General features: G+C 37.2%; 1 protein-coding gene across 1 annotated transcript; it reads right to left on the bottom strand.

The window, feature by feature from the left end:
- Positions 1–1,224: 1,224 nt before the first annotated feature.
- On the bottom strand, positions 1,225–2,995 carry LOC129872256 (amino acid transporter AVT3C-like). The gene has a single exon (XM_055947174.1). The coding sequence runs from the start codon at positions 2,732–2,734 to the stop codon at positions 1,457–1,459; it is 1,278 nt and encodes a 425-aa protein (XP_055803149.1). The 5' UTR covers positions 2,735–2,995; the 3' UTR covers positions 1,225–1,456.
- Positions 2,996–12,627: the final 9,632 nt, after the last annotated feature.

Below are 12,627 nucleotides of genomic sequence, written 5' to 3'. Positions count from 1 at the left end.
CGGCTATGCTGTATGGGGCGGAGTGTTGGCCAGTTAAGACTTCTCACATTCAAAAGATGAAAGTTGCTGAGATGAGAATGCTGAGATGGATGTGTGGGCACACCAGGAGCGACAGGATTAGAAATGAGGCTATTCGGGACAAGGTAGGAGTGGCTTCGGTGGAAGACAAGATGCGGGAAATGCGACTGAGATGGTATGAACATGTGAAGAGGAGAGACACAGATGCCCCAGTGCGGAGGTGTGAGAGGCTGGCCATGGATGGTTACAAAAGAGGTAGGGGTAGGCCGAAAAAGTATTGGGGAGAGGTGATTAGACAGGACATGGCACAGTTACAGCTTACGGAGGACATGACCTTAGATAGGAGGGTGTGGAGGACCCACATTAGGGTAGAATGCAAGTTCATAGTCTCGTTATTCTTCTCTATTCATAGGCGTAGTAGTGCATTACGATCTCTTGCGCTGTGAATTCTGATTTCTGTTATTTATGTTATTATTTATTACTTTCTATGCTTTGATTACTCTATTGAACCTGTGACGCTATCATTATTTATTTAATCGTTATTTGTTATTTGTATTTATTTATTTGTATTTATTTGTTATCTATTCGTTATTTATTTGTTGTTTTTCTCATAAAGCTTTTAATTTCCTACTCTTATCTAACATTTTTTTATGCATTTATGCTTTTACTGAGCCGAGGGTCTCCAGGAAACAGCCGTCCTACCTTGGTAGGAGTAAGGTCTGCGTACATTCTACCCTCTCCAGACCCCATGTTGTGGGATTTCACTGGGTTGTTGTTGTTGTTGTGTGTATAACATGTATTAATGTGTTATATTTTGATTCATGAACTAAGTATCTGTCAACTTATTATACTAAAGTCATTGAATGAAATAAAAATCTATTAAAAATATTTTAATTAACCATAGTAAAGTGAAAAACGTCAATATGCAAACATATGTTATGCATCTATTTATTTTAGTTCGAGTGTTCCTTAATTAACGTATCAAGTCTTTCGATCACAGTTGGATACACTTGGAAAAAGATCCATATGTTCACAAGAGCTTCAAATGATCATGTATTTTGATAGCACAAGAAACCTCAAAAACTAAGTTCATACATAGATTAGGCAATTCAAGAGTCTTTAACTTCATTTTTAAAAAGTGAAGATGATCAAATGTGGTCAATCAATTCCCAAAGCGTATTATAATGCATAACATAACAAGTGGAGTATAGTATAAAGAGGAGACAACCAAATTGGCCATTTTTGAGTAATTATAGCTTCTTTCAGTATAAATAATCATACATGAATATGACCCTCACACCCCTCAACATACTCACAAATAATAGCTTAACAAATTTATTACTAGTAGGAACAAAGTGTGAACTTACTTACCCTTTGATTAGGAATAAAAACAATCTCTTTAATATACATCTTATGAAATGCTATGAGAAAAAAAAACTTAAACCTTTTTTGCTAAGATCTCCATCAGGGAAGAAGAGGTTCCATAGGCTGCAAAAACTGTGCCCATGACAATCAATGCAGCATCAGAAGCCAAAGTATGCCATCTCAATTCATCTTTAAACACAATCAGGTGAAACAAAGAAGGTAACACAAATCCCAAAACAATGCACACACTGCTCCCAACAAGTGACAAGAAATCAGCAAAATTGGGCACCACCAATGCAACAAAAGTCACTGCTAAAACCACAAGCCATCTCAACCACACACAATACCTGCCTTCACAGAATCTCCTTTCCATCACTTCATAGACAGGATTCATCATAAGTGGGAAAGTGAAAAACAGGTTTATGCAAAGGCCAAGTTGAACAAAGGTGCTGAGCAATCCCTGCCCAAGATTAGTAGTGATTATATCTTTGGTGTCTTGCCCAAATGCAAAGTAGCCCAATACTCCAAAAGCACCAAACAACAAAGATATGAAGCCCATTGCCAATCCCAAGATTTTCCCAAACTTGTCCTTGTCTCTTGTCTCTGATTCCAGAGGCAAAACCATACCAATCCCTTCAAAAGCATACACAGCCACACCAAGTCCATAGAAAAACACATTGAACCCACCAAACATTTCAAGAACAGACCTGTTCTGGAGGTAAATCATCACATCCTCAACCATCACTACACCCATAGCTCCTAGTTCAACAATATCAGCAAAAATACTCAAAGGGGCTAAAAGAGTCAGTGTGGGAACTGAATTCAACCCCAACTGGAATGGAAAACAGCCCCAGATATACACTGCTTTGGGTGAAAATCCCAAGATTTTAGGATCTGGTGTTGCAATTGAATAATTGAATAAATATGCTAAAGTATTAGCTACAAAAATCAAGTAACTGATACAAAAACCAGCTTGAGAGAGAATAATCATAAGATCAACAGCCAATCTACCAACAGGTCCACACACAGCAAACCCCAAGTCACCAAAAGATGAAATCTTTGCAGCTTTGATGTGGGATTCAATCTTACGCCTGGAATAGACCAAAAGCATCATACAGTAGTAGGTAAGGAAGGCAACTGAGAAGAGCATGATAGAACCCATGACCCATCCTGTTCTCTTGAATGTATAAGGAAGACCAAGAACTCCAGCTCCAACTATGGCTATGAAAACATTAGCAAAAGTCTTGGAAGGAGAAGAAAGATGTTGATTCTTGCCTAGAAGTGGTGTATCTTCTCTTGGGATGCTCAAAACATGGGATGATGAACTTGCTTCATCTTTCTTAAACCCCATTGTCTTTCTATCCCAAAATCAAGAATCCAATCAAAGTTTTACACAAACCCCAGAAATTAAAAATCAAAACTTTGATTTAATTAACAAGAACACAGATCAAGATTGAATCTTTAAACTTTTTCTCCCTTTTCTTGCTCTTTGTGAATCTTCTGGGAAACAAAGTATTTAAGCTGCCGACGGCTGTGGAGGCGTGTTGAAATGTGGTGGGGCAGAGCTGTAAAATTTCCAAATCAGAGCAAGTTGAAACTATCAAAAAATGACAACTATGAAATAGTGATAATTGTGTTAGTTATTGACTTATTTCAAATGGTACATAAATACTCGAACCATTTAAACATCTACTAGGTGGGAACTAATTGTTTTTTGTTTTTTCGACCGATTAATTCGAATTCTCATGGAAAATCTTTCCCCAAGAATATTTGTTCCAGGTATCCAAGTGTATTAATTAGTATTCTGATAAAAATAGTTCACATTGATTTATGGAAAACTATCCAAAATGAATCTAATTATGAAATTATTTATTAAAAATGGACAACTCAATCTATTTAGGCTTAATAGATCAGCGGACTAAATTATTTACCGATTTACTCACTTTCTCCTATTTTATTTTGCGTGTGATGTTAGTATGACGTCAACATCACTATTATAAATTAATTCTATCTGATATTTCGTCGGTATATTGATATCATATCAGTATCATATATGACTAAATTTAATCCTTTTTGATACTTCATCGGGGTATTGATATCCTATCGGGATCATATAGGATTGGACTCTTTTTTTAAGAAATAAATAAGAAACAATTAAGAGAAAATTATTAAAGTTACAATCTTATTTATTAAACTCTAAATTAGTAGAAAATATATTTTTATATAAAAAAACTCCTTTTGCAAATTTTTAAAAAATTGTATCCAAATTTTATGACTCTTTTTTTAACTGTTCTTAAATTAAGATATTGAAGAATTGAAACATACCTCATTGATACAATGACAATATGTAGATATATCGTAATAGTATCATGGATGATTGAGTAATCTCATCAAAAGATTGAAGCAAAGCTCAATGAAAATACTATTCAGTTACTCTTTAATACCAACAGAGTAAATTATATTTTTATGTTATCAAAGAGGAAGAAGCAGTGCTTCAATGAGGACACCGTTCATTTACTTTTTGATACCATCAGAGTATATTAATATACTGTGATGGTATTAGAGATAAAAAAAAAGGGTGGCGCCAATGTTAGCATGACGTCAACGCGCGAAATAAAAATAGATATATGTCATTTTAAAGTAAATAGGGTTATGAAAGTAATGAAATATTTAAGGGTAAATATTTTACTTTTTTGGATATAAGTGTTCTTTTTCCTTGACTTAACATATTTGACTTGGCACCCTCTTTTAAAAAAAAAATCATAAATAAAATAGTAATTTTACTATATCATTTGTACCTATTATAATTCATCTAATTGTTGGAAACGAATAATACTTGGAGTTAATATCTTAGATAATCACTCAATTTTAAATAATTCACTTAGAAGGTCATTCAATGTTGTTTTATAACCAAAAGTAACCCGACTTCGAATAGTTCAATTAGAAAGTCACTCATTTTATGCCAAGTATATAACATTAACTAATTTAAATATACTCTAAGTTGAGTGTCTTTCTAAGTGAATAAGTATAAAAGATAAATTATCTCTTATTTTCTAAATTGAACAAGTAAAAAAGTATATTTATTTTTTAGTATAATGAACAAGTCAAAGTGGACGAAAGGAGTAACTAATATACTATCAATTGTTAAAATTCATGATAATATATAAGAAAAATTATATTGTCAATACATATAACTTAAATTTTCTTTTTCAAAATGGGGCATTAATTTAGACATTAGTTGTATGTTAGTAATAACTTTTAAGTAAGAGAGATTTCTGTAATATAGGAAACATTAAAAAGTACATACTACATAACCAAACGTTAGAGAAAGTTATTTTATTTTCTTTCTTTCTCTTTGGTTTGTTTGTGGTCGAAAAGGAAAGATGATAAGATCATAAGAAGGTCGTTTTCCCTCTATTTTCTATTATTAGAAGAAGAAGAAAACTTTTGAATTGGTCATTTATGGAGGCTCTGCCAATAAGTTTTCAAGCATCATTTAAATAAAGAAAAACACTAATTATTGTTTGTGGTAGGGACCAGATACCTTGCATATATATTAGGTACAAAAACCTTCATGGAAAATACTTAATTTTCCTACTACTTTTCATGAAGAGAGATTGAGCAATCTAAAATACTTAGAAGAGAAAATAGCCTAAAACCCTGTTACTCCTATGTCAAAGTTAGCAAATCAGAAATAATAAAAATGAAAATAAAAAATAGTATCCGAGTTCACAGAATTCACTATGTGTCCTTAAGAAATTTAATTCCCTCACTGCACCCGAGGTTATAGATTATTTCCTCCCAAGATAAAACGGATAAACTATTAAAAAAATAGCGGTACGTCAAACTTCAATAATTTCAGCAAACTCAAAAGACAGCAACAAATTCACACAAAGACTTAACTTTTTTTGTAAGAAAATATATATACAGAAGAAGTAGAAATTCGTTGTTTTAAAAATGAGAGGAAAATCCTCTATTTATAGACAACAAAGGGTAGTGTGGACAAGTGTTTATTGTGGCTTATCGAAAAAGTCACAACCTTTCAGAAAAGTCGCAACTTTTCAAGAAAGTCACAACTTTTTCGAAAAGTCACAACCTTTAGGAAAATCACAACCTTTAGGAACGGTCACAACCCATTGGAAAAGTCACAACCTTTCGAAAAGACACAACTTTTCGTAAAGGTCACAACCTTTCATTTCTCATTCACGCCTTTAAAATCCAACAATCCCCACATAAATGGGGATTGACTATTGTTAAAACATATGCATGAAAAACTGTGTGATTTGTTAGTAAGGATTAATTGTATCTGGATAAGTAGATTTCCCTTTGAACTTTCCGTAGTGAACATATATCGGATATACTCAGTCAATCGGTATATTTGATATTTTTGAACCGTCAAGCTTTGGTGTATAGATAGACAACATAAGTCACACAATCAACCCTTTAACTGTTTTTGGTTCTCATTGTTTTGTCCGTTTCAGCCATGAACACTTCTTGGTTCATAAGTGCAGAGAAATGGCCTTACCAGATTCTCCTTGAAGCAACTTACACTTCACACTTACATAGATAATTTTTAAATGTGTTATCCCGTAGATACACCATTTGATATACCCCATATCAAACTTAGAAATCATTAAAATGTCTTAACACCTTTATCCTTGTTACTGAACATTGTCTCATCATGAGAATGGACCATTAGAAATTATTTTGACAATGTTGAACCCTCATCAATGAATTTGTTTGATCTCCTTCAACCTAGATCTTGGGAAATTCGGTCTTCTATGTAGAGTTATCGCCACGATGATTTGTTCTCGCCCATAGTCCTATTCTCATTGATGATCTCTTCATCTTCCTCTCTAGTTAGGTATTTTGTAAGTGGATCCGACATATTATCCTTTGACTTTACATAGTCAATAGTGATAATTCCACTAGAGAGTAGTTGTCTAACGGTATTGTGTCTGATGAGACTTTTCGTTATATATTATGCTTCCTGCCCTACATATTGCAATTTGACTAGCACATCTGCATGCATACTGATGCCAAAGATTTGGGACAAAAAAATATCTTTCAAAAAATTTGGAGCCATTGAGATTCTTTATCGGCCTTATTTAGAGCGATAAGCTCAGATTTTATTGCAAGTGATACATGTCTATTTGAAAGATTTCCAAGAGACAGCTCATCCACCAAGAGTAAATACATATTCACTCGTGGATTTTACTTTATTTGACCCAGTGATCCAATTTGCATCACTATATCCTTTTAGTACTACTGGATATTTGTTGTAATGCAAAATATAGCTTTGAGTATGTTTTAACTACACCAAAACTCTTTTATTGTCATCCAATAAGTTTATTGAAATTACTCGTGAACCGACTTAGTTTACTAATAGCACATGCTATATCTGATCGCGTACAATTCATGATATACATCATACTTTTAAATACTCTTGAACAATCCAATTGTGAATTACTTTCACATTCATTCTTTTAAAGTGCAAAGCTCACATCTTTTTTTTTTTTTTTTACGGGAACAGACCCTACACGAGGCTTCCACCTCTCGTGCACAGTCAGGGGTTAAGCAACACCCCCAAGCCTTAACATAAATAATCAAAATAAAAATACAAGGAGGGGGACATAAACCTTACCTCCAATCCTATGGTGGTTCATAAGTCGGCTAACCTATTAAGGTCGGCTAACTCATCCCCGATACAAAAAAGAGACTAACTATAACTAAAAAGCATTAAACCTGTGAGAGGACTCCTCCCGGTACAATTCAACTATGAAAGCATAAATGAGGGAGACTCTCCCCTTCCATGAGAAAAAAGAAAAGTAACCTACACTAGTCCTATTCCAACTATGCTACGTACCAGACATAGCTACATTGAAGAAGAACAAGTATACGAAACTTCTATTTCGCATGGGATGGGAAAATTCTTTTCATCTTTGCTCATTTTAGTCTTGTCGTACCAAGTAAATCCAGGTGAAATATGCCATTGCATCAGAATCATGATTATCAGCTATGGGGGCTGAAATGAGAGGAAATATATGGAGCTATAGTATCCAACAGCTTTGGAGTTGTTGTGGAGGAAATTGAGAGCTTGAATTAGCCAAGGTTGTGTGTGTGTTGCAGCCCCTATAGCAGTTTCAGAGAGGATCTGCCATCCGGATGAATGTGAGGAGTGCATCTGTATGCAGCTCCTTGTTGCTTCCAAAGACCAAAGGCAAAGAGCTGTAAAATTCTTGTGCTGCTGAAATGTTGCTGCAGGTATTTCATAAGAAAAATTGGCCTGGAATGAAAGTTGATGCATATTCCTAACATGGTTGTTGCCTTCCTGTGACCAGCTCCTTGCTGCCTCTCTAGCTTCATTGATACTATGCTTGTTGTTGCAGTTTAGGTTCAGTAGTAGATTCCTCTTTTGGATGGTGATCAAGTCCTTGGGGTACCTGCACAGGCATCCAAAACCAGAACAATACACAAGCAAACACATCTGGATGTTGCTGTACCAGGTACTAGTGACTTGTAGATGCTCATTGTATGTTGCATATGCTGCATACTGCTGCTGCTGTGCTGCATATGGGAGGTACAGAAGGTGGGTGGTGATGGTTGCAGGTTCCCTGAGAAGCCAAGCATTCTCAACTTTGAAGTTGTAGTAGGTGTGCAATGGGTTCTGTGAACCTGCATTAACAACCAACAAAAGGGGAAGCAGTTGTGGGAAGTGAAAGGGCTGGTGCAGGTTTGTGTGCAGCTCCTTGTTGTTGCCATTGTAATTAGGCTGTTTGTTGGTCTTTGTTTGGAAGTGGTTCAACTTCTTGGAGTACCTGCACAGCCAAACAAAACCAACAAACCACACAACCAAAGAAATCTGCAAGCAATAGGCTACTACATAATGCTGCTGCTGTGCTGTATACTGCTGCTGCTGTGCTGCACAAGCACAAATACAACAACCAAAGAAATCTGCAAGAAGAGGGTCTGCATGTTGTTCCAAGCTAAGTTGCTGACACTCTAGCACCATCCCTTTGATGTAAGTTCTGGTTCCATTGGGGAGTTCCACAAGCTGCAAGCTCCAAATGGTAGATTGTTCCATCTTGACACTGCTGTAGTATGCAGCACACATGGCTGGCCCTTCAACTGTGGATTGATATGTTGCATGTGTACAAATTCCTGCACATTCAAAAAGTAGAAGGAAAGGAAGGAAGGAGAAAGAGACTACTCTAATCCTAGGTAGGAAATAGCCAAACAGCCAGTAGGATGGTCCTTGTGCAGTGGTCTTGGATATTCTATTTGATTTGATGGTTGTATCTGTGATGTCTTCTATGTAGTTGTTGCCAGTGCATGTTAATGAATCAATCCAGCAACCTGCAACAATACAACAAACAACCAAAAGCCAAGAAGAATTTGCAGCAGCTAGCAAAACAATTAACCAAAAAGCCACACAAGTATGGGAGTGAAGTTGTTGAAGTTGTTTAATGCTGCTGCTGGGACTGTTGTTGTGGAAGAAGAAGGACTGAATCACAATGCTGGTGATGCATCCCTGGCTTAAAAGTTTGACTGAAGGTGGCTTGCACTTTGGAAGGATCCAGTGTTGCAGGTGCTGCATCATGGAATTTGGCATGAGAGTATTGTTGGTGTGTTGGGGAATTCCCAAGCTGCCAGGTTGTTGTCTCCTCAGTTCAGTATGTGAAATGGGGAATAAGTTGGTGGGATTATATGTTGATGAATCAATCCAGCAACAAACAACCAAAAGCAACAAAGAATTTGCACCAGCTAGCAAAAAAGAAAGTTCTTCCAGGAGTGTTTTGAATTATGTCAGAATTTTCAACGACGCTCGACTAACGTTTCCAATTATCCGATTGAGTTGAAACTTCTTGAGATATATCCAACCAGCCCTTTCTTTAGTTCTGCAAGTTTTGGAGATTTTTTGCCCAAGTTGGAAAAAAGGACCTCTCTTTAGGCTTAAGGCAGCTGAAATTTTCAATGTCGCTCGCCTAACGCCTCCAATTGTCCGTTTCGGCTGAAACTTCTTGGGCCTTGTCAATATATTATTTTCTGAAACCCTGCAAAGATTGGAGCCATTTGGACAGGTCCACATGCTGCATCTCACCCTGCTCATGCTGCCCTGCTGAGGCTTAGATGTTGCAGGGTGGTTGGAAGTTGTATTTGTGCTTTTCTCTATGTATTTGTTGTTAAAGGATGTTGATACATCACTCCAGGAACCTGAAATAATACAACAACCAAAAACAAACAAAACAAGGCTTGCACAAACTAGCAAAAAGGAAGGGGGCTCAATAAGATCTTTGGAGACTCTTATCTTTTTCCAAGTCGCTCGACTAACGTCTCCAATTATCCTTTTGACCTGAAACTTCATGATGTTTCCATGTATGGTCTTTTCTTTATCCCTGCAAATTTTGAAGGCTTTTTGCCCAAGTTGGAAGTTCCAAAAAGCAAAATGCTTTCTCTTTAGGCTTAAGACAGTTGAAATTTTCAATGTCGCTCGCCTAACGCTTCCAATTGTCCGTTTGGGCTGAAATTTCTTGAGCCTTGTCAAAATAATATGATCTGCAATCCTGCAAAGTTTGGGGGCCTTTGGATAAGTCCACAAGCTGCACCTCACCCTGCACATGCTATTCTGCTGAAGATTAAGTGCTGCCGGGTGGTTGGAATTTGTGTTGGTGCTTTTCTCTATGTATTTGTGGTTAATGAATGTTGATATATCACTCCAAGAACCTGAAATAATACAACAACCAAAAACAAACAAAACAAGGCTTGCACAAACTAACAAACAGGAGGGGACCTTAGTAAGAGCTTTGGAAACTATTAACTTTTTCCAAGTCGCTCGACTAACGTCTCCAATTATCCGTTTGACCTGAAACTTCATGATGTTTGCATATATGGCCTTTTCTTTATCCTTGCAAATTTTGAAGGTTTGACTCCCAGGATGAAGCTTCCAATTACCAAGTTTCTCTCTCTTTAGGCTTAAGACTGCTGATTTTTTCAACGTCGCTCGCCTAACGTCTCCAATTATCCTTTTGAGCTGAAACTTGTTGAGCTTGTCCAAATTAGTATAAGATGCAATCCTGCAAAGTTTGGAGGTGTTTGGACATGTCCACTTGGTACAAATCACCCTGCACCAACAAACAGAAAAACACAAAGGCAAGTAATTCTGCAGGTTATAATAGCTACTACTATTGTCTTGTATGTGTTCCCTGAAAGTTGCAGTTTTGTGACTTTGTTGCTGCAGGATGTTGTTGCTGAGGAAGGTAAGATGCAGGCTGAAGTTGCAGTACAAAGGGCTCCTTATGCATGATCCTGTGGTATTGCATCCTCTAGCAGCCTTCCAAAGATGAGTTGCAGCAGTTGGATTAGGCAAACTTCCACTTGTAGTTTGTTTCATCCTGCTACTGCTGCACCATGGGGCTAAGTTTGTTTCTCCAAGGATCCATATGCTGCTGCTCACCTTGAAATTTTCCAGACCTGCAACTACCTACATATGCAAGTGGAAAAGAAAGGAGGAGAGAGGTACTCTAAATCCTAAATCTATTGGTAAGGAGATTATCCTATTAAAGCAGTAAATTAGGGAGACTCTCTCTTTTTCAATGGACCTGATTATCATTATTAAAATCAGTAAATATTTCAAGGTATGAAGAAGTTCCTTCAATATGGTTGATTGATCTTCTTCATCTTGGTTCTCCTGAAGCTAGCCATGCCAGCTTTGTCCATTTTGTAGTGTCCCTTGGTCTCTCTTGGAAGCTGCTGAAAGCTGTAGTAGTGTTGTGTATAGCTTTTCATGTGGCTTTCCTTTGAGAGTGAATCTGCAGTGTAATTAGCTTCCCTAAAGATATGCCTGAACTGGAAAGTCTCCAGTTTGCTAACCAATACCTGCAGTTCAGTAGTATAAGCAACAATGTTCCATGGAGGTTTAGCCTCTTGTTTGAGCCACTTGATTAGAAGTTCAGAATCAACTTCCAGGGCTACCCTGCTGTATCCATGTTGTAGGCACCACTGAATACCAATAATTGCTGCCTGCACTTCAGCTTGGTTATTAGAACCACAGCCTAGTGGAGATGCAAAAGCATATATTAACATTCCATTATGGTCCCTTAGAATGCCCCCTGCCCCTATCTTCCCTGGATTGTTAAGGGCACTCCCATCTGTGTTGAGCTTGATCATTGTAGGTTGTGGTTTAGTCCAGCATACTTTGGTTATTCTCACTTCATGTTGGATTTTTTCAACCATGGTAACCAAATCTGCCCAATTACTTGGCAAATTAATATATGGATACACAGTGGAGATAAGCATGTACAGATCTTTGGATATAGAGAATATTACTCTAGTAGCATTAGACTTCTTGCCTCCATACTTGCATGCACATCTATTCTTCCATAGATTCCAACACACAAAAATGGGGGTGGCCTGCATTACTAACTTATGTAGCTCATTGTTAGTTTTGGTTAGCCACCACCTCATCAATAGGTTTTTTAGAGGAGTGTTGCTGTGTTGCAGACCCCAGTACCCTGAGAAGTGCCTCCATATGTGTTGTGCAAAGTAACCTGATACAAAGATATGCTCTATATCATCAAGACCTGCTCTATAACAACAGGAGCATGCAACAGGATCCTGTCCAAAGGCTACTATTCTGTCATTTGTGGGGAGCTTAAGTCTGAAAGCTCTCCAAAGCAGAAAGGAGGCCTTGAAAGGAATAGTATTGTGCCATATGTTGCTGTGAGTGGTTGATCTTGTCTTTTTCTTCCTTACCAACTCCCAGGCTGATGAACAAGTGAAGTTACCATGAGAGTTAGGCTTCCAGTAAGCTTGATCCTGCATATTTGGAATGTAGCTGATGGGAGTGCTGAGAATTTTGTGCACCAGCTGAGGGGGTGCATGTTTTCTTACTTTCTCTTCATTCCATCCTCCATTTTCCATGAATTCTGATACATTAGAGTTATTCAATCTGGGGAGCCTTTCATTGTGGTAAGCTAAGGGACCTACCCCTAGCCAATCATCCCACCAAAAGCTGCTTGTTCCAGACTTAATCCACCACTGTATATGAGGTTCTATATCCTTTTTGTTGCTCATCATATGCTTCCACATTAGGGACTGTCCTGTGTTCCACTTTTTAATGACTGGATGAGCCCTTTGGCAGTATTTTGCTTTAAGGAATTCCCCCCATAGTGTCTTCTTTGATCTGAAAGTCCACCACTGTTTGTATTGGAAGGATAAGCACACATCCTCTAATTTTTTAACACC

This window comes from Solanum dulcamara, chromosome 11, assembly GCF_947179165.1.
Source record: "Solanum dulcamara chromosome 11, daSolDulc1.2, whole genome shotgun sequence".
In the NCBI taxonomy this organism is placed as follows: Eukaryota; Viridiplantae; Streptophyta; class Magnoliopsida; order Solanales; family Solanaceae; genus Solanum; species Solanum dulcamara.
Note: the sequence above shows the minus strand (reverse complement) of the source record. Positions and strands in the feature narration are given on the sequence as shown.

Excerpts from the sequence above, each read along its gene's own strand:
- LOC129872256 (XM_055947174.1), bottom strand. The coding sequence starts at position 2,734 with ATGGGGTTTAAGAAAGATGAAGCAAGTTCATCATCCCATGTTTTGAGC.